The following is a 23,309-nucleotide window of genomic DNA, read 5'->3' as shown; positions in this document are numbered from 1 at the left end:
AGCCCTGCATGCTCTCTGTCATTCCTTCATATGCCATACTCCCTTTTGTTATAGCTTCAAGTGACTTCCATGTGCTGCTCTTCTTCCAGCTCCTTATAGACTCCTTTCATGCCCTGTGGGTACCTCTGGATGCCACAATGGAAATAGCTGCATGGGGGAAAAAGGCACTCAGGTGTGTGGTCACTTGGGCAAACTTCTTGTGAAATCAATTTGGTATTTGACCTTTTTTGGTTTTTAGTTGCCAGAGGTTTCATGAGACAATCCTGGTGCTGGTATGTTCACAATTGTGCTGGACCACAAGGGTCCCAGGGTGTATCTTTCTCTTGAAGGGTGAAAAAACAGCATCACCAAAGCTTCACTGCCTTAGGCATCAAAATTAGACATTATTCATGTCCAATGAATACTGTATTCTAACAATAGATTTAAAACTGTAAACTACGTTAACACTGAAATTAGCAATACTGGGAATGTGATTTACAGCAAATTGGGATGAAGCTGATAGTTCATTACCCATTTATTTCTCCAGGCACTTATCAGACAGCAGAGATTATTGCATTTCCTATATTCCACATTTTGAAAAATCTGGAAATCTAGGGTGTTACTAACCAGAATATCACTACATATTCCATGTCTAGAGAAGATGAAACCTTACAAACGTGATGTATAAGAAAAACCTAGCATACTTTTCGATACATACATGAATTTTCACTGCGCTTCCTTTCAGGACCTTCTGGCTTTTTATTACCTTGATCATGCATACAGATTCTAGTTTTTCTCTCTCTTTTTACATCCAGGTGAGCAAATATGAGTAAATGTCTTTGTGTGTCCAAACATACGTAATAGTCCCTTTGGAAAGGGAGTGCTTTATCAATGACAACAGAACAGGAGTTTGCTTAACAGTGCCTATGTATGCCTTGGAGGTTAGAATACAAGCAATGAAAACCCTTTTACATAACCTGTTTTATTCAGAAAAACCAACTGGGACTTCACCAGACAGGCTTCTCCTGAGGTCACCTCAGGAGTAAATCAGTGAGAAATGAAAATATCCTCTTAATAGGACAGGGACTTCCTACTTCTCAGAGCTTTTAGTCATAACACCATATCAGGCCCACCAGCTTTCTCACACCTCCTGGTACATATAATTCATTCCCCTGCCTGGCTGAACAGCAGGTCCCACCATTCAGAGACTGGCTTTGCTGAACTCACATCTTCTGAATCTCCCTGCCCTCTTGCTGGTGAAAGAAGCAGCCTTTAGTTTGCTCTCTTGGCTTCTTTATATTTGGCTGGCTCCAGAGGTCCGCCCTCAGAGCCCACCAGGACACACATGTCCTTCCAGCCTCCACCTCCTTCCCTTGGAAAGATTAAAACCAGCCCAGAGCCTGCACCTCCCTCTCTGCTGGGTCCTGGTGGGGCAGGAGCAGCTGTCTGCACCCACTGCTGCACTCCTCTGTCAGACTAATGAGAGGGAAGCAGGCAGTGTGATGATATACCCCGCGTATTCACATGAGAGAAGTGAAGAAATCCAGCAGTGAAGATGAAAAGCCACTGGTAAGTGAACAAGTGGGATTTAGAGACATCTGTAAATAAGAGATTAGAACAGTGAAAGCTGTCCTTGCCAGCATTATATGAGGGGGACAACAATAGAAAGAGCTTTATTGACATGTTTTATTATAAGGCAAAAATAAAATGTTGTCATGTAAAGAAATTATCTTGTCAAAGAGATTGTCTTGTCAAATCTGTTAGCAAATCCTTAACTGGTATTTTTTATGTTTAATATGCATGGCTTGGAGGAGAAATTTAATAACAAAACCTGTCAGAAACTATAGATTCATATTGGAGTTTTCATTCTGTTTACAGGAAAATTACAGCTTTCTTTTACCTGTGTAGTTTTCTCTGGTCTTTCATCTCAGCCACCATCCAGCACCAATCAAGTAAGGAGACAGATTTTATCTACATTTTATCTTTGTGTAATTTTGAATGTCAAAAGAATTATTCTGTGTTTATTCAAAACAAAAATTCTCTGTAGCTAGCCATCACACAAAGTGAGAGCTGTCTATGTGCACTTATGTATGTATGGATGAATAGAAGGATATATATGAAAAACAGTGAAAAAAAGCAAGAGCTGTGTGTGTTGCTTTAAATTTGCTATTAGATGTATTTTTAAGGTAAGGATTAAAATCTGGACATAGATGGTAAATACAGAACACAAACCTTCCCTGTCTTTCAGTGCTTCTAATTAGATATTCTTCTGCTACATGTGGTAATAAACTGGTTCTATTTTATTTGCTGGGTATAAAATGTGAATGGCTGGATGTCAGCCATATGTCTCATCTAAGAATATAGAATGAGGTCTTTTCTAAGGTGTAACATGTCAACCTGAATGTTCTCTTTAAGCCTATGTTGTCAGAAGGAAACCCACATTTAGGGTTGAGCTTTTGCAGCACACAAGAGGCTCTCTGTAGGTTAGAAATGTTTCTCCTTCCAGCTTCCACTCTTCATTCTTCCCTACCCACACTCTGCTAGCGTTTTCCAGATTGACTTGGTACTGCACTTGTACCTGGATCTTAAACTTTTCAAATAAATGCTTATTTTTCCTTCCTCCTTCCTTAATTCTGGGCATTTTGTAGGTCTTATGGTCATGACAAGGCTTTTTGACAAATAATATTCTGAAAAATTGATTTTTAGATTTAGTTTCCTCAAACAAATTTCTTCTAGGTTCTCATTTGGGTAAACAAAAAAGGCTGTAAAGTCTTCTTGCCACCATCCTGCATTTCATGAATGTTCATTTTCTGATCAAATTTGGCACAGAGAAAAGTGGGAAAGCTTGGAATAACAGAGAGGGTGGAAAAGATGCCAACTGATTCACAACAAATTCTTTAGTTGGCATGAGGTTTGTTTAAGTTTCCTTGGGAGTAGGGAGACTGTTGATTTAGGTAACTGACTTTTTTTTTAAGTTTGCTTGAACCACCAAAAGTTACAACCCAAAACCTTACACAGCAGGCCTTTTTAAACTATTACTATTTCTCAACAGCTCGGCAAGAGAATAATTATTGTAACACTCTCATTTAAAGGCTTGAAAAAGAAAATCAAATAGCATATCAAATTACTGTTTTCAATTTGGAGCTCTCTAGAAAAAGATGATTATTTTCTTATACCTCTTACTTACTGAGTACAGTTTAAATTATTATATACCTCTAATTATTATTATTTATAGCTCTGTTCAATTCATAATAATCTTACAGTTGCTTCAGTTAATTTTATAAGGTGATCTGCAGCAATGTGCAGGCACATGGTTAGTAAATTCACTTTTTTTTGCAGGACTACCAGTTATTCTGGGTGCCAGTCACAGAATTGATATCTGCCCAACAATCAGGATTGGCCAAGATGACTTACCAGGCAAGTAGCATCCAGACTTTTTCAGGAAAAAGCTGGTGTTCAAAAAAATTGTCAGGTTATATTCAGCTCTCTGACAGCACAGTTCTCACTTTAAAATGAAAGCTACATTATGGATGTGTATATTCTTTTTTCTTGCAGGCTTTGACCTGATTTCTCAGTTTCAAATAGAAAAAGCTGCTTCCCAAGGAATTATAGAGAGAGTAGTGGGATCCACTTCTCTACAAGTAGCTTATAAATTGGGACCCAATGTAGACTTCAGGATACCAACCAGGTAATGCCTTCCTTGTCTGGCTTTAAAATACAGATATTTTGCAATCTTATTTTTTCAGTGGTAGATCTCCTACCAGTTAGATCACCAAATTTGAAAAGTTTTCAGAAGGGGAAAGAGGAATTGAACTTTTTTTTTCATTGCCACCACCAGATCAGACCGGTTCTATAGCAGCAATTTCAGGGACTTCCACTTTCCTCTAGCCCATGATGTTGCTCAGACTGACTCAGGATTTGCTGATACTAAGGCATTCATTGCTTGAAAGTAATGTCAGAAGCTGCTGCTGACTTGAAATAGGGAGGCAAAGAAAATGTAAAAGGAGGAGAGGGAAGAAAGTTTTCTTAAAATATTGACACAAAGGGATCTTTCTGATCACATGAGGATTGCAGAGGCCAGGTAGGATAACAATTCACTGATTCTGAGGTAAGGGTGGTTTTTCATTGTGTATTTGTTTTAGGTAACAGGTACATGAATGTTCCTGGCTGATTTATGGTCATTTATCTATAAAAGTTGAATGCTATTATTTAGCATGTTACAATGGATTTGTGATAGAAGTCAGGTTTCAGGAATCTAATTGTGTTTGTGCTTTACAGACCAGACTTGCTGCTGGTGAAGGAATAGAGACAGTACAGCAGGGTAGAGATGTCTTTGCCAAATTTATGCAAGTCTGGATTCTGTTCCAGCACCTTATGTAATTAAGAATGCCTCAACTTAGCAAGTAAGTGACAAGACCATTAACTGGACTACTGTTTCAGCTAGGAATAATTGGATTGTGAAGCATTTCTGTCTTATTCCAGCTATAACTAACAGCTTTTCTTGCTGCAATCCTCCCTGGCTCCTATCTTCATAGCCACCAGATTAAGCTACTTTAGAGTTTAAGTGTTAGGTTACATTGGGCTCACGGCTACTTTCAGTCCCAGACACAAATCAAGGCTGCTATTGCATGAATGTGAATCCAAACACAGACAGCAAATGGGATCATCACTTCACTAAAAGCTGGAGATTCTCAGATAAAAGCAGCAATATTTTCACTTTTAAGAGAGTTTAGACTTATTGCTGTAGGTGGTTCTAGTGAAATACGTGCTCGATGTACACAAGTTACCCCTGAACAAGCCGATGTCAGCTGCCTTACTGCAGCATCCGAGCTGACTCCTGCCATTGGGGTCTCTGGCCCAGGAAATGGATTGAAGGTTTGGTTCCCGAGTGTGCTCCAGTGCCTCACTGTGCTGCTCCTCTGTCACTGAGCCCGAGCTCGCCGCTCTGCTCCAGAGTTCTTTTACAGCCTGGTCCTCCTGTCGGTGGGAGGGGAGGGAAAGCGAGGGAGGGAGGGCAGGGCCGAGCCCGGCTCCCGGAGCTGTCCCTGCCCGCGGTGCTGAAGCGCTGCTCCTCGGGCCGGGCGGCCGGGGCTCACAGCCAGGGCATCACCCTCCGGCCCCCGCCCCCGGCCGGGGAGCTCCGGCTGCATCGAGAGCATGGGGAGGGAAAAACAGAGTGAGTCTGGGAAAATGGCCAGCATGGGCTTCCTGAGCTGGATGGCTGATACAGCCCAAGTGCCATAGGAGCACTGGGGAGGGACCCTCATCAGACACATTGGCAACAGGGAAATAACTTTTTAGGCTAACACATGATGATCTATACTAAGGCAGAGGAGGCATTTTAGAGTGGCTATGTGGTATGGGAATGAGAGCTCAATTGAATGGGCATGGCTCAGCACTCCGTCTTCGATGCAGCAATAGCTTATGCCTTGGAAAACTCACAGAGCTTCCTTAAAATGTTACTTACTTCTAGCTTGGTTTTTTTGCTGCTTTGAAAGGTTTCCCAGACATATATCCCAGAATGAACAGAAATGATTGCACACAAGTCATTACACAGCTTCTCCCATCATCCAAATAAATTCCCATTGTCCAGTGCTTCTTCTAGAGTAAAATGTGCTGACTGATCAATACAGTGTTCTCCATTAACTGGTGTGGTGTAATAATGGTGTAAAAACTTTGTGTGGAACTGCCATGACATATAGCTGTTTTTGCTGGACATGGTGAACCCATCATTTTTCAATTTAATCTATGTGCATATTGTAGGCATCTGCCAGTTAGTAAGTACAAAATTAATCCGTTTTATTGGGATAATAATTGTGTTTATTTTTAATGGAGATCTTAAAAAAACATACTGGCACAAAGAAATGTGTTCATGACACATTTTTTATATGTGGGAAGAGGGCTAACTCTCTTTTTGCATTGGACAAAACCTTAAACCTTTGACTTCAAAAATGCAACTGCCATAATAACACACAGATGCACACACAAAACACCCAAACAAAATAGGGAGAAATTTTATAAAGTTTTATTGGTAAACTTGAAATATACAGAGAATTTCAAAGGCTGATTTTCTGGCTTTTCTTTTGTTGTTTTTTTTTTTTTTTTCCTTTGGGAATATTGTTTTTCTGTGAAGCAGTGCTCCTCAAGCACATGTGCTTAAAGATCTGACTTTTCTACATTCAGCCACCACAGCTCTTCAGGTGCTTTTCCTTTCACACTGTGAGTAAGCTATCCCACCCAGATACTGATGATGATGCTGAAATAGAAGTGACAAAATGCAGCTAGGAAGCTAATTAGGTCATAAGAGAATTAATTTGCTCAGAATTGGAATTTTCTGAAGAGTAAAGATCAGCTAAGGGTAATGAGTCCTAACAAATGGCTTCTGGTTAATGACTTAGGACAGATGTTTTTAAAAGTGCTGAGCTAAGTTTTATTGTTATTGCTTGTTCAATTGCTGCTGGGTAGTTTCTGCCAGGTCAGCTGTGATTCTAGGCAGCTTCAGGAGATGGGTTAGAAAGAACCCTCAACCCTGGTCACATGGTACTGCATTATCATGAGAATGGCCACAGCAATTTCCACAGCCACTTCCAGTGGGTTGTGCTAATGTTTCTAAAATCTTTATTTAACAAGGGTTATTTAACAAGGACTAAGTTAAGTCAGTGAGTAATGGAGTTCACCTAAGCAATTAACTCAACCCCCCCCCAAATTTAATAAACAGTTACTCTGTAGAATTTACATAGGTATATAGTTGGGCTTTTAACATAATTTTCTGCTTTTGGTGAATCCTGAGGTCAGTGGGATGGGTCAGGGCTTTCCTTACCTTGGTTGTATTGAAGCCTGGGTAGGACTTAGCTTTGAAATTTCAAAAAAAAATCTTCCTGGTAAGTATTCAAAATACAGGATTAGTGAGAGTTTCAGGTATTTATGAAAAAGATTAAAAGAAATAGCAGTGTTTCAGAAGTTTCCCTGCATGAACTACAAATGTTTCAAACTTCCCACCCTCCAATACTTTAAAAATTTAGTCAAATATTCAAATATCTGATAAAAAAAAAAAAAAAGACCTAACCTTGTATTCAAGAAACAACTGAAGCAGTTAATAACAGTACAAGCTTAGGAGGAAAGCAGGACTGGAATGCTTTCTTACAAACAGAAGAAAAAAACTAAATGAAATAAAAAGGTCTGATGGCTTATATTATTAACAATTTTAATGGGACAAGAAATAGGTCAGGAATAAATCTGGATTTTGGCCTTCAAATATGTTTCCATATAAATTATTTCATCTCTCATTTACCTGAATCTAAATTTATAATTGCTTGGATCCCTTCCATAAATCAGTGGAAATGGAAACAACTATATTAAAAATAATTTACAGAAATAATTGGAGGGCTTATAAAGCTATCAGCTGTTCAATAAAATTACAGAATTCATCACTCTTTGCTTGGCTATGAGATGGAGAAATAGCTTCTCTACAATTGTTTATTTAAATATCATGCTAAATTTGCCATGGTTTCCAAATATTTAGCATTTTAAGTTACTGACTTCAGAAGGGTTTTGCCTGTATAAGGATTACAGGCTTTGGAAAGAAATGTGTTCTGAAATACAGTTAAACCACTAAAGGATCTTTACTGTTGGAGTAGCTGAGATGAGAATATGTCTCTGCATTGCTTGTAGAATTATAGGTGTAAATGTTACACAGTAAATCATCCCTGCAAAGTACCTTTCTGGTGATTGGTCATGCTTCACTGTGTTGAGTCATGATACTGATACTGAGTCTTTAGTCTAAAGGCAGCAGTTCTTCTGATTGGTTATTAATATTTTTAAAAATTTGAATATTATACATGTTTGTGCACTGAATTTTTATCTTTAGTGTTTGTTATACATTTCTTATAACTTAATTTTCTCCTTCCAGTGTCAGAAGCCCTTACATTGTTTCTCTTTGCATATCTTCTGAAAAAGTGTTTCTTTCCTATTTTAATGTCTGAGGAGAACCCATATAATGTCTTGAAAAGCACTAATTCTATAGCTAAATATGGTCTAATATGGTGTATACCAATCTGGTATAAACAATATTCTAATCAAAAACTGTGTTCACATACTAGGTGTTTTTTTTTGTTTCTTTTGTTGTTTTGGCTTTTTGGCAGTATAGTTGTGTCAGCTGAGGTTGGATGAGAATGTGTGTGATAGTTAAAGAGTATTGCCATGACAGCAAAACTTAGCAGTGCAGACAAATAAAAAAACAAACCTCTTCACAGAGGACTGCTTCTTTTAGGCTCAGTGTTATCAGACACCCTGGAGTCATTGAACTTGAGAGAGAAAGCTGAATCTCACAAGGAGGCTATTTAAAGATTACCTAACAATACCACCTTCAGTGTGGTAGTAGAAAAACCAGCTCTCCTGCAAGAACAAATGAGATTCAGCAACTGAAGAGATAAATAACCCAGCTGAGTTAAGTTTCAGCAGTAGAGGATTGAAATACTTTCAAAAGAGATACTATAGAGGAAAGACACAAAGGGCCATAAAGGATGTGGTGAATTGGATCAGAAGCTCAGTAAGAGTGAAGGTATGTCTGGATAGAGAGAAGAATTATCTTCCCGGAGCAGAAAATAATATATATGCTCATTGTATAGGCCAGAAACCTAACACAGGGAGGGATAGGGGACAGTAAACACTGCAAAGTGCTCAGAACCGAGGGAAAGCTACAATATCCAGATGTTGATGTTTGCATCTGAGATGAAAAGATACAAACAGAAAATAAATGATGACAGAACACAACGAGTTAGATAAAATCTACTGGCAAGGAACCTCTTCCAAATTTGTATATCTCCACACCTTATATAAAGAGCTAAACTTTTCAGCTAAACGTTCCCCTTCCTTATACCCCTGCTCTGAGGAGTATTCAAAGGCTCGTGGGGAAAAGGAGAAACACCAGCAGTACGGGTACTTTATTCATAAGATGAAGCTGCTGCTGCTGCCAGGCATGCCGTGTCCTTGCTGAAATCTGCTGAGGCTGTGTCGCTGCCTGCTGGAACACAGCTGCACTACAGCTTGGAACACTGCAAACTAGAGAGATTGCTTCTGGAAGTACTCTGTAAATCAGTATCATCGAGCATACAGAATGAGAGCTGACTTACACAATTTTTCTGCTTCCCCCCCACCCCCAGCCTAAATCCTGAGATTCACTAATGCTGTCTAAATAGCTGCTGAGATAGGGTTGATCTGCCACTCAAAAATCATCTTTGTTCAAAATGTCTACTTGTTTGAGAAGTTATTCTAATGAAAGCTGGGACAAAATAGCTCTGCATATCTTCATGCTTAAGGAATTTATTCAAACTTATTCTTAAACGTAGGTAAACAGCAAATGATGTATTGATGTCAACTGGATATAACACTAGAGTTTTATGATCCATGGAATAAATATGGAAAGGCCTGTTTCTTAAATTTTGTACTGGATTCAATGATACATTTGAAATAAAAAATGACATTACTGTTTAGCACAGTGACACAGGCAGTGCTACCTTTGTTTCCAAAGCTCACCTTGCAGGAAGTGCTAAAATATGAGATGTTTTATATGTGGCAAATTTGTTCCCTGCTACTTGTAGTCTTCTGGTTGAATGTCACAGGACATAATACACTTTGAGTGTGGGTTCTCACCACATATTTGTCAATGATTTCTGCTAAAGTGATAGCTTCTACCTTAACAAAAGGGTTATTGGCAGGCTGAACAAGAAAATGCATTTGCAAAAGACATTCTTATTCCTTCAAAATCACATCAGATCTTCGCTTTCTCCCTGGTCATTGTAAAGTCATACTATGATTTTGTAAGTCTAATAGTGGGAACTAGGATAATTGTAGGATGTTTTCTGTATCTGAAATAGGAGTTACTTGTTGCTCCATCCATTATTCTTAGAAAGGGTTATAAAAATTATAAAACATTGGTAGAACCCACATTTCTGAACCAGTTATTTTGCCATTAGTAACACCTTGCTTTGAGGCTCAGCATGCAGAAGTGTGCTGATACAAGGATGGTTAAGATATGGTTCCACTGAGTAATGGTTTCTCCTTCTCTGTGGTGGTATGTGTAGTTTTCAGAGCAAATAGAGAACAAATGTGCTGTATTTTAATTCTACACAGTGCCATATATTCCAATGGATTGCCTGATGAATATTCCTTTCTAACTACTTTTCGGATGACTGGGGCCACGCTTCAGAAATACTGGACTATTTGGCAGATTCAGGATTCTTCAGGAAAAGAACAAGTTGGAGTGAATCTCAATGGTCAAGTGAAAAGCGTTGAGTTTTCTTATAAAGGAGCAGATGGAAAGCACCAAACAGCATCATTTTTACATTTGCCTTTCTTGTTTGACTCCCAATGGCACAAGCTTATGATTATTGTGGAAGCAAACAGTGTCACACTTTTTATTGACTGTATTAAAATAGAATCCTTAAACATAAAGCCAAAAGGGAAAATCAACACTGATGGCTTTGCTGTGCTTGGAAAACTTAAAAATAATCCTCAGATTTCAGTTCCGGTAAGTTTCAAAATCTTTTGTTTCTTCAAAAAGTGCTTGACATTAAATACTGGGTTGTGTTCTGTGGAATGCATGTTTAAATCATTTCTGAAAGCAGAAATGGCAGAAAATAACTCCTTGGCAGGTAAGTACTAGCTGTGGTTTTTTTAATTTTACACTTATACCTTGTAAGTTTAGAGATGACACAGGCTATGTCTAAATTTCAATAATAAAAATCCTTAGACATCCTTGTACTTATTAAAACAACTTTGGAGTAAAAGAGTGAAGTGAGACATAATTTTAAACTATATCTCACACTGTTTGCAAAAAAATGTAGATACAGGTTAACCAATTTGGTGTACATCTGAAAGGGAAAATATTGCAACAAAAGAAGCATCTCATGTCTCAGCACCTCTGTAGGTTTAGTTGCTGTATTGCACTGGATTGAAATCAGTTTTACATGAGAATGCCAGCAGAACGCTGCCCCATGTGTCTGAAGGGATGTATATTGTTGCTGCATGCTGTTAGAGATGCGGGTTAGGAAATTTCAATAGCTGAGAACTTATAATAATTCTGTTGAAAACAAGAGTTAGTCATTGAAAATGTCATAAAATAATCAGCTGGAGCTGATAATGTGGCAATTAGCATATTAAAAATTAGCATATGTTTCTTAGCTTTGTTAACTGTTCTGAGTGATACTGATGGATAGGTGGGATAATGAAAACATTACACATTACATACATTCTATGCGTGTTAGTAGGATAAAAAAATTCTATGCCAATATTGTTTTCCTCTTTGGAAAGATAGTTAGATTAAATGCAGAGAAAACTACAGGTATTAATGCAATAATTTTACAGCACCTGGTAGAGCAAACTCTGCCCTCAAGTTAGACTCCCTTTAAAAATGAGGAGGGCTCCTTTGCATGTTGAAGTGGAGATTCCAAACAGCAGCTGACAAACGAGGAGAGAGATGTGGTATCAAGGGCACCTTGGCCTTCTGCTGGTACTCTGACTGAGCTTTGGCCAGGATTAAAGAAATGAGGAAAAGCAAAAGAGCCATTTGGAATCTTATCCTCTTTCCTCTCCAGCCTGTGTTTTGCAGAGACTTGCTCTTTACAAGGTATGCAAATGAGCAACACTGATCACCCAGGGCTCTTCAGTCCTTTGGTGGGGAAAAGTGACTGGCACTGAGTTCTGCCTTGCCTGTGTTTAAGACTGTACATCTTTAGGCACCAGTGTGGGGCTACGGTAATTATAGGGCAACCTCCTTTAAGGATAAAAGAACAAAATGGAATTAAGTAATTTTTATAATTCACCATTTATAATGCAAAATATTTGTTTGTAACTTTAGCATGTTTCTGGGAAGATTTGGTCATGTAAAATATATTTTATGAAAAAAGTAAAATCTCTGCATGATATAGGCTTTAAAACAAGAGTATAAAGCACACTTCTTGACAAAAAGAAAAAGGAAGCACCAGAACAAATTATCAGGGAAGACAGAAAGTATACATGACTATATTCTTAAATTGAGTTTGGATGTCTAAAAACTAAAAATACACTTTATATTGGACAGAATATATTAGGACTCACTGGATTGAATTGCATGGCCTGTGCTGGGAAGCCTAAAAAGGCAATGGTAGTGGTTCGACCTGATATTACAATAATGTAGATTTAGGAACTCTGAAATGATGAAATGATGATAAAGGAATTACATAATCAGACGGACTAGTAATTTTAAAATGTTTATTGATATTGCAGAAATTTCTGTTTTAGCCTGTGTACTTTCTTTATCTTTAAATTGTTTTAATAAATCTGTGTTTGAGGCTATTCTAGTCTTTAACTTGCTTGACTATAAGTTTAAATATCTCAACAGTCTTGGTTATTTAGTATGCCCTAGGCACAGCTTTTAATTTACTCCCAGGCATTGTTAAAGTATATTACTTCCAGTGGTAGAATTTTAAAAGGACATAAATTATGTGTTTCCTATCCTTTTTTGCAGCATTCTGGTGAGGGCCCTATTTATCTTGCAGAATAGGTCAACTTCTCAGAGGTGCACTGTAGTACATATAATTTTAAGAGGGATTCTTTATGGCTTGTTATTACTATGACTGCCTATGAGAATAATAGATACAGTTCCACTAGAAACTGCATCTTGCCTTTTAGCCTTTACAGAGATTTATTCCAGGATTTCTGGAATGCTTTATGGAGAGTGAATTTTTACATAGATTCACAGCTGCTTTTTATCTTTTCTTTTTGAGATTAATGTATTTAAAAGTTTTATCTTTTTATCTGAAAGTAATTAAAATAATCCATTATAAACTCTAAAAAAGATGAGATTTAGCCAAATTTCAAAACTGAAAAGGAATTCACTTCCTAAATTACGTTTTTATAAGAAGGTAAGGGAAAGAATTTCTTACTGCTCCTTTTCTGACTTCTGTGAGATAATAAAATTGGCTTAATTCCTGTGATTTCAGAGGCATTAGCATGTTTTTTTCATAATAGACACTAAACACTTTTCTAGAAGTGACTCTTGGTCATTATTTAATTGACATTTAATGATGCTAACTAGCTCAGGGAAGCTACATGACTTGAAACACCTAAGAGGAAGCTGCTTGTCAATATTTGTTTAACAGGGATTAATTTACACCATGGAGCAGATTGTGTCTGTGTACTGTAAAAAGTCACATCTTGGTTTTTTTTTTCACCCTGTGAAATCTCACATTCAGAAGGCTGAACCACATCTATGGAAAGCCAAATAACACTGGAATTGACTGTAATGTTCAAAGGCTTTAAATAAAAGGTGCAAGGAAAATGAAGTTCTAAAAACTAGCTATTCCAGAGATGTCGAAAAATGGATAAAATGTTTAATATAGCTCTGGAATGAGATGCATTGAAAAATATGTAGTTTATTCTTGGTCACTTTACAAATGTGCAAACAGTTGACAGCAGACCTCTTTTAGAAGAAACAGGTATCCTTGACAAAGTATTGTAGAAAATCTCCACATTGCTTAAAATTGCTTAGCTGAGTTATACTCCCCAGGAGGGATGACTTCCCCTGGATCATCACCAAGCCAGCAATAGCCCAGTGGGGTTCAGGGAGCCAGATTTCCCAGAGGAGACCTACAACTGTGCTCTGAGGGTCACAGTTTTCCCTAAAGCCTATGGTACTGCTAAATGCACCCCTGTGGCTGATTTTATACTGAAAATACTACCCTACATATTTAGGTCTCGTTTGCATTTTACCTAACCTTCACCTCTCTCAACTAAAGCACTAATAAGGCAACTGAATTATGTGGTTGATATTGAGATGTGCAAAGATGGTGGGCATTTGCAGGAATTTCTGTAGAACTTAAGAGGACAAAACAGTCAACAGTCAGACACAGTTAATTGTATATGTGCTGACTAAGAAATTAAGATGAAACAGATATCCTGTAGGAAACCTGCAAAATGTATGTCAGGAATACTGACCTATAGGTCTTAAATATTCTCTGTAGTTCAACTCCAGATAGCAACTAAGCTCCACACAGCCACTTGCTCACTCTAACCCATGGTGGGATGAGAATTGGAAAAGTAAAAGTAAGGAAACTTGTGGATTGGGATAAAGACACTTTAATAGGTAAAGCTCAAGCCATGCACACAAGCAAAGCAAAACAAGGAATTAATTCATCACTTTCCAATGGCAGGCAGGTGTTCAGCCATCTCCAGGAAAGCAGGGGCCCATCACACGTAACAGTGACTTGGGAAGACAAAGAGTAGACAAAGACTTGGGAAGACTTCAAACTACCCCCTGCCCTTTCCTTCTTCTGCCAGCTTTATATTCTGAGCATGACATTGTATGGTCTGGGATGAGCTATGCTGGTTGTGTCACCTCCCAAATCCTTGTGCACCCCCAGCCTCCTTCCTGGTGGGGTGGGGGTAAGGAGCAGAAAAGCTTGACTCTGTCCAAGCACTGCTCAGCAATAACAAAATCATCCCTTTGCTATCAACTCTGCTCCCTGCACAAATCCAAAACACGGATCCATACCAGCTACTGTGAAGAAAATAAGCTGTACCTCAGGCACAACCACCTTTGGGTTTAAAAGGTTACATTTTAATACCTTTGCTTTATGATTACTCCTAAAATATCTGAGGTTCATTTCTGAGAACTTTGTGACTGTGCTTAATCCTTAATAACACTGTATATTGATATCAGTAGAATACCTACATGAGATGTCATCAAAATCGTGGCATCCTTTAAATCAACTTAAGATAATCAACAAGGTCATCGTGAAACTCTGGCAAGGGAAAAGATGCCTTGACAGCAAGGCTAGAATATATTTGCCCTTCTCTCACCTCTCCTAAATCAATGGGAAGCCAGTTGTATCTTTTACTACCTTGCCACCAGAAGAGTTTTATTTTTCATTTTAAAAAAGAGTTAGAGAAGTGTTCTATCAGCTTTTGTTTTATATAGCCTCAAGGCAGACAGAGTTAGCGTTCTTCTTTTCACAGCTGGTACACTGCTGTGTTTTGAATTTAGTGTGAGGATAATGTTGACAACTTACTCCTGTTTGGGCTGTTGCTGTGGTGTGCCTGCCTTGTAGTATCAAATTAGTTCTTTTATATGTATATTATAGCACTCAATTGGCTATTATTATGAAAGTCTGAAAATGAGAAGTGGATAAAGGAGGGAAAAACTTGGCTCACGGGTGGTGGTGTCATTTAACAGGTAAAAGGAACAAGGGTACTGTTTCTGTTGTGCTCCAGTCTCAGCAGTCTGGAAACTGGTGACTGCAAAGCAAACAGAACAGCAGAGATGAGATAAAGAGTATTTTAGAAGTGGCAACACCTCGGCCGACTTATGCCCCCTCTTTAAAAAACCTCTACAGGTAGGGTTAATAGAATGCAGGGCGAAGCGCTGCTCCACCTGTAGCTATTGACATTAAATATCTAGCGTTTAACCCTCTGCGTAGCGAGCCAGTATTCCACCTCTTACAGTGTCTGACCCCTGACCCGAATTAACATGATCTTTCCTCCTTTGCCAGTTCGAGATCCAGTGGATGGTGATCCACTGCGACCCCCTGAGACCCCAGCGCGAAGGCTGCGGCGAGCTGCCGGCTCGGGTGAGAGACCTGTCCTGTCCTGTCCTCCTGTCCTGCCCTGTCCTGTCCTGTCCTGCCCTGCCCTGTCCTGTCCTGTCCTGCCCTGTCCTGCCCTGCCCTGTCCTGTCCTGCCCTGCCCTGCCCTGCCCTGCCCTGCCCTGTCCTGTCCTGCCCTGCCCTGCCCTGCCCTGCCCTGTCCTGTCCTGCCCTGTCCTGCCCTGTCCTGTCCTGCCCTGTCCTGCCCTGCCCTGTCCTGACCTGTCCTGCCCTGTCCTGCCCTGTCCTGTCCTGCCCTGTCCTGTCCTGCCCTGTCCTGCCCTGCCCTGCCCTGTCCTGTCCTGCCCTGCCCTGTCCTGTCCTGCCCTGTCCTGCCTTGTCCTGTCCTGTCCTGCCCTGTCCTGTCCTGCCCTGTCCTGTCCTGCCCTGTCCTGCCCTGCCCTGCCCTGTCCTGTCCTGCCCTGCCCTGCCCTGTCCTGTCCTGCCCTGCCCTGTCCTGTCCTGCCCTGTCCTGCCTTGTCCTGTCCTGCCCTGTCTTGCCCTGCCCTGTCCTGCCCTGTCCTGTCCTGCCCTGCCCTGTCCTGCCCTGTCCTGTCCTGTCCTGTCCTGTCCTGTCCTGTCCTGTCCTGTCCTGTCCTGTCCTGTCCTGCCCTGTCCTGTCCTGTCCTGTCCTGTCCTGCCCTGCCCTGTCCTGCCCTGCCCTGCCCTGCCCTGTCCTGTCCTGTCCTGTCCTGTCCTGCCCTGCCCTGCCCTGTCCTGTCCTGTCCTGTCCTGCCCTGTCCTGCCCTGTCCTGTCCTGTCCTGCCCTGTCCTGTCCTGTCCTGTCCTGCCCTGTCCTGCCCTGTCCTGCCCGCTGCTGCAGCCCACATGAGTCTCATTTTTTCTCCCCCTTCCTGGCCGGTGATGCTCTTTTTTACCATACCTGCCTGGTATTCGATGCTTTTAGAAATCCAACTCCCCAGAGCAGCCGCCGCCGCCTCATTTTAACCCTTCCGTGGCCTGCTGTCTGCCTCGCCCCGGGCGGGCGGCTTGCCGGGCCCCTGTGGGCGCTGTGCCCCGCAGGCAGAGGGGCTGTCGCGGCCCCGCCCGGCCCCGGGAGCCTGCCCGGGGGCACCCGCGGGCTCGGGCTCCGTCCCGACAAGAGCAGGGCAAAGGGTTAAGGCGCCGCTGGCACTCCGTCCTCGCCGGCCCGGCCGCCAGCCTTCCTCCAATCCCCGCCACCCTGCCCAGGGCCGTGCCGAGCCGGGAGGGGCTCCGGCCGCGCTCACCTTTCCCCGCCCGCCCCGGCAGCCGCAGCCTGCTCCCTCCATCCATGGCCCGGCGCCTCCTGCCCCTGGGGCTTTTCCTGCAGGCGCTCTGCCTCGGCCTGGCTCAAGTGAGTTTGTTCTGACTTTGGCTCTGGTTTGCTGTTTTTTTTTCTCCCTCGCAGGTAACCCAGACGGGAGTCGAGGTAAGTGCGAGGGAGCGGCCGGAGCTCGGGGTGCTGGTGCAGAGGGACCGGAGGCTGCTTGCTCTGCCGTGCCCTGGCTCCGACCCGCCGGCGGCTGTCTGTCTGTCTGTCCCGGCGGCTGTCTGTCTGTCTGTCCCGGAGGCTGTCTGTCTGTCTGTCCCGGCGGCTGTCTGTCTGTCTGTCTGTCCCGGCGGCTGTCTGTCTGTCTGTCCCGGAGGCTGTCTGTCTGTCTGTCCCGGAGGCTGGCTGTCTGTCTGTCCCGGCGGCTGTCTGTCTGTCCCGGAGGCTGTCTGTCTGTCCCGGAGGTTGTCTGTCTGTCTGTCCCGGCGGCTGTCTGTCTGTCTGTCCCGGAGGCTGTCTGTCCGTCCCGGGTCCCCGCTAGCTGCGGGTGCCGCAGGGCAGCGGTGCCGCCGCTGTGCCCGCCTGGTGAGCGCAGGGCAGGCTGCACCGGCGGGGCTTGAGCTCCACATGCAACTACCGCCGGTGGAACATTTCTGGGAACTCCCTTGTGTGGAGGAAATGTGTCCAGAGCCGCAGCGCCGTGCGGACCAAGGGACCAGGCTCAGGGCCTGGGGCAGCCCTCTGCTCACAGAGAGCCCCGTTGTGGGGCCGCGGGCAGAGCGCACTCGAGGAGAACAGAGCTCCCCATTATAGGCACGGAGACCTGTAGCAGCCTTTCCCCGAGTTTCCACAGGCTGGCGGCGCCTGCTGCCTCCCCTCGGGAGCCCGGCGCTTTGAGAAAGTGCCCTGCAGGTCTTAATGTAATGCTGAGGAACCAGGGGAAACTGCTGAGCTTGTCAGTGAAGCAGGGAAAGGGTTGTTTTGAATTTTCTTCTCTTGTATGAACTCTCAGGAAGACTGTCTCCCTTGTGTTGGCAGAAAGAGCAATTCATGTAGTGAATTTTGGTTATTGACTCGCAAAGATCACTTTTCTTTCTGCCACCCTGTCATTGCCATGTGGCATTCACGTCCTGCTGGGTGGGGAGAGGAGCCCAGCTGGCCCTGCCAGCATTGTGGGCACAGTGGCTGGGCCCAGGGAGGGAGGTTTAACACCTTCCCCGTTCCTTTGGTGAGGGCAGTGTTGCCAATCCTCATAGTGACAGTCAAAATAGGGTATCCGTGTGATATACATGGAGTGAGGATGCAGGTCCTTGTCACAGCTGTGACCTCCTGACTAACCCATAGCCTCTAACTTGCTGGTCCCCCCAGAATAGCTCTGTGGTTTGTCAGGTTCTAATTGCTCATTTTTTTTCACTCCTTGTCAGAGAGGCCCCCCTGGTCCACCAGGCCCCCCAGGTCCTCCAGGGCCACCAGGAGTTCCCGGTATTGATGGCATTGATGTAAGTGTTTCCCATGCCCTGTCTAGGAAATAGGAAATGCCTCCAGGTGTATCTGTGCTGTCTGTCAGCCTTTGATCTTCAGGAATTTGAGTTTGGCTGCAGATATGTGAAGGAATTGATGGGTCTCATGCTCTGTGGTGGGCTGGAGTGAGGGGAGAAAGCAGATTTTCAGATTATCTTTGGTATAGAAAACTCAGGATCATTTATTTTATGTAATCAGCATCATCTGTGGTTATCTGCCATTAATGGGGTGTAGAGATTTTGTAAATCTAATCTCAAAAGGGATTACATAGAATCATTCGTACTGAATCCTGTTAAGGATTTGTGGTGTTATTCTTCATTGGAGCTACTATGTAGGTTTCCTTGATTCCTGTCAGAAGTTTCTGTGATGATTTCTGCTAGTCTGTAGTAGAAATTATGTGGATTTAGTATTTATTTTCTACAATAAGAGTCAGTTCAGGATTATGTCTGATAATCTGTAAATCAGTGATTTTCATGAAGAAGCATAGAAGGTTGTTGCAATTCTGACTAATACCTTCCTTTTCATATCTTGGTAGGGGGAGAGAGGCCCAAAGGGCCCCCCTGGTCCACCGGTAAGTCATTTCAACTACTTTTCATTTGTTTCTGTGAGAGAAGAAGTTTTGAGTTTTGCTTCTGCTTCCCTCTGTGAAACATGCTTAACTGTCCATTTAAATCCCAAAGGGTCCAGATGGGGATGCAGGCAAACCAGGATCCCCTGGGCTGCCTGGAGAGCCGGGAGCTGATGTGAGTACACTTGATTTTCTAAAATTCCTCCCCCCCATCCCCCAATTTTTTTTTTTTTTTTAGATTTCCCCCAAGAATAAAGAGATAAAGCACAAGGACTGTCGGTGTTGCCACCCGGCCCTGGAGAGGGCGCTGGGCAGTGGTTGCAGGGATCACTCGTGCTGTGGCTCTGGAAGCCACCTCTGGTCGCAGAGCAGGGCAGAGAGGGCATGAGGAGGATGTGCTGATGCATCTTCCCATCCTGGAAAATAGTAGAGAAGATCAAAGTTTCAACATCATCTAGTGTTAATGGCCTGTTAAGTCATGCCTCTGGAATAAATATGCGTCAATAAAAATGCCTTCAAATTTTTGGGGAACTTCATATTTCTCTCTTGAGAGCTGTGTTAGAAGGCATTTCTTGCTATGAAGCAAGATTGCTGCATTAGTACTTAGATGTTATGCCAAGAAGTAGGCAAGCTTATGTTTAATTTACATAAGCTTTTAAATTTTAAAAATCTAAAATGCCAAAAATAAAGATTATATACCATAAACAGTGTGTTAGAGGGTATTGCAAATTATATAAATGAAAAAGCCTAGTATCTATTTAATGTTGCAATGCTGTAGAGGTTAATATTTAATTTGCTTTTGGGAAGAGATTTAGTGGATATGGAGCTGGAAGAATCTTTAATTAAACTGTTCCAGTTTCATACCTGTAAGAGGAAATGGGCTTTGTGAGTGACATCTCATACCACTTCACTTTTCCTGAAAACAGTACAGGCCCACAACCCACTTGTACATGCCAAAACCGTATAAGCAGATATTTAAAAATCATCACCTCTTACAATTTTGACTTAAGGCATAGTTTTATTTTCCTTGCCAAAATTCATGGGAACACAATCCCATGAAACAGAACACACTAAACTCATCTCAGCTTTTGGTATCTGTTCACACTTATATAGTCCCATATATATTAGTGGATGAGTGGAAATGTACCAGAGTACAATCTTTTGAAATATTGAAACTTTCTTATTTTTACTCAAAGAAAAAGAGTGAGACCTTATTGTGCTTCCACTGTGTGTTCAACTTTAAACTGGTTTAATTAGATTTATAGTACCTTCTGTGTTTAATTGGTGAGGCAGTTCTGACAATTTAAACCTCATTTTATGTCAAAAATTATTTCAGTGTCAAGTTTAATAGACTGTAAAAAGGTACTGTACAGTAATTGCTTGTAATGATCATGTAAGCTTTCAAAACCAAATTGTTGGAACAATTGTGTGAACAGTGAATTGCTGGAAGTGTACCAAAAAAATAAAAGTATTAGATAAACGTAAAAGAAAAGCTCTTCTGGATACCTGGAAATTTCTAAGCCATATAAGCTGACTACAAAATGAAATAAAAGGAAAAATAAGAACTCAAAATTAATTCCTGCTTATAATATCATGTTTGGTTTCTGATTTTAGCCAGATAGACAAATTAAAAGGGTAGATTTAAATTCAGCCTGGCAGCTTTCTGGTTTTTTTTGTTTTGTGGTGGTGTTGTCAATGAAATTCTTATCTGACATGGACAACACTGAGAGTTTTTGTTCTTAACCTTGGCCACGAAAAAAATTCAGTAATCTCCCATTAAGAGGAAATAGGATCATGTGAGATCAAATGGTTAATTTAATTGTGATTTAACTAAATAATTCTTGAAGATACATATCACAGGCACAGATGTTTGTCATCAGAAGCTAGTACTTTCAACTTGTGCAGTTCTATCTGTACAAGTAAATAAATACTTGGATTGCAAGTCTATTGCAGTTACTAATTTCATTTAATACCTTTGTTTTTCTATGGTTTATAATGTTTACTGTTGTGATTAAGAAAAAAACACATAAACCTTGCATTAACATTGTATATCTTACTTCCAAAGGGATTCACAGGACCTGATGGCTCACGGGGAGCCCCAGGACCAAAAGGACAGAAGGTAGGAACAAAATTATGCATGAAATTATGGATTTTTTTTAAAGCAGCATTTTTGTTTGTCTCTATGTGACTAATAAGATGCTGTAGCCTTTCTTACAATCCGAAGATACCTATAGATTATGTACATACTGGCCCTTTTTCACACAGCACAAAGAAGCTTCCATTCCCACAGCCAGCAGGAAGGAATGGTGGCTGGCATTACATTGTTGAAATTAAGGCTGAGCATCTTCAGTAGAGTTGAGGCCCTTTCCATATGGTGTTACAATTGTGTCATTGTAATATGACACAATATGCAATATGCAGTGGGAACCAGAACAGTGGAACCTGACTTCATCATCATCAAATGGAGTATAAATCAGAAGTCAGTTACAAGCATGTAACTACGACATGGGGGAATAAAAGGCCAGAGGCTGTAGCATTTTAATACTGAGAAGGTCTTTCCTTTCTATCAAGTCTTATTGAAACCAGCATAGCATTAATGAAGTGAATAATACTTGCAGACTATGTCCACTAAATGTTGCCCTCCAAAAGGTGAGAGAAAATCTTCCTGAATATTGTTTGCAAAACTTGATGTTAATGCCTCCTAAAAACTCATTTTTATCTTTTAAAGGGGGAGCCAGGACTGCCAGGCGCTCGTGGACTTCCAGTAAGTAGTGCATTTAGCATACAAGGAGGATTTTTACACCTTAAGTATTATTATGAAGGCTTCTTACCACTAAACATAATGAAGAAAAACCCAAAACTATTTCTGAAGTTTCAAAGAACTCATAAGTTACAAAAGTAGTACTTTAAGGAACCATTTTGTCTTTATATCTAAGTGTGCAAATATTACTGGAAGGTTATGTTTGGTTTGTATGCCGTAGAAAAGAAAAGAGCATGTGTGATGTAGTCCCAAGTTTTGGATTTACACCATTCTTTTCCATCTCTTTGTGAAAATGCTATGGAGATGAGAGAGCCCATGTTTCATTTGCACATAGGAGTCTACAGTTATTCCTGTTTTCAACTTTTTGCCATGTGTTTAAATGTCATCACTGAAGTGTAAATTCTGTGAGACTCCTTGTGCTGTTTTGCAGTTCTGTATGAAAACAGGCCAAAATATGAGAGAGGATATGCAAGGAGTACTGTTCAGTTGGTATGCAGATGGATCTAACATCCATTTTTAGGGGCTGAGAATAATTGTGACTTTTAGGAGTTTTGCTGGTAGAAGAAGTGATGATGGTTGGCATGTAGGAATTTAGCTTAGGAAAAAACCTCAAGGAAGGTGAATAATGGAACAAGATAACTAGAATAAATTATAATATGATGGCATATAATAAAAATTTAATTAAAAATTAGATTCAATTTGAAAAAATTATTTAAATTAAATAGAAGAGTTATGGTGTTCTAGTACAACACTCCTTGTGTATTTGTATTTTTGACCTTTTCCTATTAACTGTCATTAAATTTATATTTAACAAGTATTTTGATAGTTGGCCAGAGAGAAAATTATAAAGTTATAAAGTTATTATTGAAGGTCTGACATTATAGACATGTTCAAACTCAAGAGGAATCACTTTATAGACAATTAATTTTCATGGATGCTCATTCTTACCTGAAAATTTGTAAAATAGGTAATATTTGAGCTGGCTGCTCTGTAGGCTCAATATGTGAGTAAAATTTAGTCACAGAAAATGGCAGAACTGAGGTAGGATCTAGGTAGACTGAAGTGCTTTTCTTTTTTTTATTTTTTTTTTCCCCTCTTTTGGGTTTGTTTACTCAAGTGATAGGGGAAAAAAATTATTAGAGGGGTGGACCACCTATCCTGTGAGGAAAGGCTGAGAAAATTGTGATTATTCAGCCTAGAAAAGACATGGCTTGGGGATGACCTCATTGCAGCCTTCCAGTACCCGAAGAGACCCTACAAATGGGACTTTTTACAAGGGCATGTGGTGGCAGGACAAGGGGAAATGGCTTCAACCTGAAAGAGAGTAGGTTTAGATTAGATATTAGGAATAAATTCTTTGCTGTGAGGGTGGTGAGGCACTGGAACAGATTGCCCAGAGAAGATTTGGACACCCCATCCTTGGAAGTGTTTAAGGCCAAGTTGGATGAGGCTCTGAGCACCCTGGTCTAATGGAAGGTGTCCCTACTCATGGCTAGGTGATCTTTAATTTCCCTTCCAAACCAGGCCATTCTATGATAGGAAAAAATGGAGAAATAAAACTGAATTATGGAAATACTTGGTTAACATACATGTGTTGCCCTGAAAATT

General features: G+C 41.2%; 1 protein-coding gene across 4 annotated transcripts in view; it reads left to right on the top strand.

The window, feature by feature from the left end:
* The window catches only part of COL9A1 (collagen type IX alpha 1 chain), a 126,326-nt gene that overhangs the window by 60,572 nt on the left and 42,445 nt on the right, over window positions 1-23,309 (top strand). Inside the window, exons 2-14 of one of the 4 annotated variants that reach the window (XM_086876213.1) lie at window positions 90-172; window positions 725-794; window positions 1,858-1,931; window positions 3,319-3,396; window positions 3,535-3,667; window positions 10,111-10,507; window positions 15,507-15,584; window positions 16,990-17,010; window positions 18,276-18,350; window positions 18,908-18,943; window positions 19,053-19,115; window positions 21,006-21,059; window positions 21,669-21,704. In XM_086876213.1, the coding sequence (XP_086732339.1) occupies window positions 10,166-10,507; window positions 15,507-15,584; window positions 16,990-17,010; window positions 18,276-18,350; window positions 18,908-18,943; window positions 19,053-19,115; window positions 21,006-21,059; window positions 21,669-21,704 (705 nt within the window). In that variant the 5' untranslated portion in view covers window positions 90-172; window positions 725-794; window positions 1,858-1,931; ... (1 more) ...; window positions 3,535-3,667; window positions 10,111-10,165. Of the gene's footprint in view, window positions 1-89; window positions 173-724; window positions 795-1,466; window positions 1,549-1,857; window positions 1,932-3,318; window positions 3,397-3,534; window positions 3,668-10,110; window positions 10,508-15,506; window positions 15,585-16,633; window positions 16,936-16,989; window positions 17,011-18,275; window positions 18,351-18,907; window positions 18,944-19,052; window positions 19,116-21,005; window positions 21,060-21,668; window positions 21,705-23,309 lie in introns of those variants that run through there. The other 3 variants (XM_086876212.1, XM_086876211.1, XM_086876214.1) reach the window with 3 other exon arrangements.

The sequence above is a fragment of the Cyanistes caeruleus genome, chromosome 2 (assembly GCF_971803275.1).
Source record: "Cyanistes caeruleus chromosome 2, bCyaCae1.hap1.1, whole genome shotgun sequence".
Lineage (NCBI taxonomy): Eukaryota > Metazoa > Chordata > Aves > Passeriformes > Paridae > Cyanistes > Cyanistes caeruleus.
Note: the sequence above shows the minus strand (reverse complement) of the source record. Positions and strands in the feature narration are given on the sequence as shown.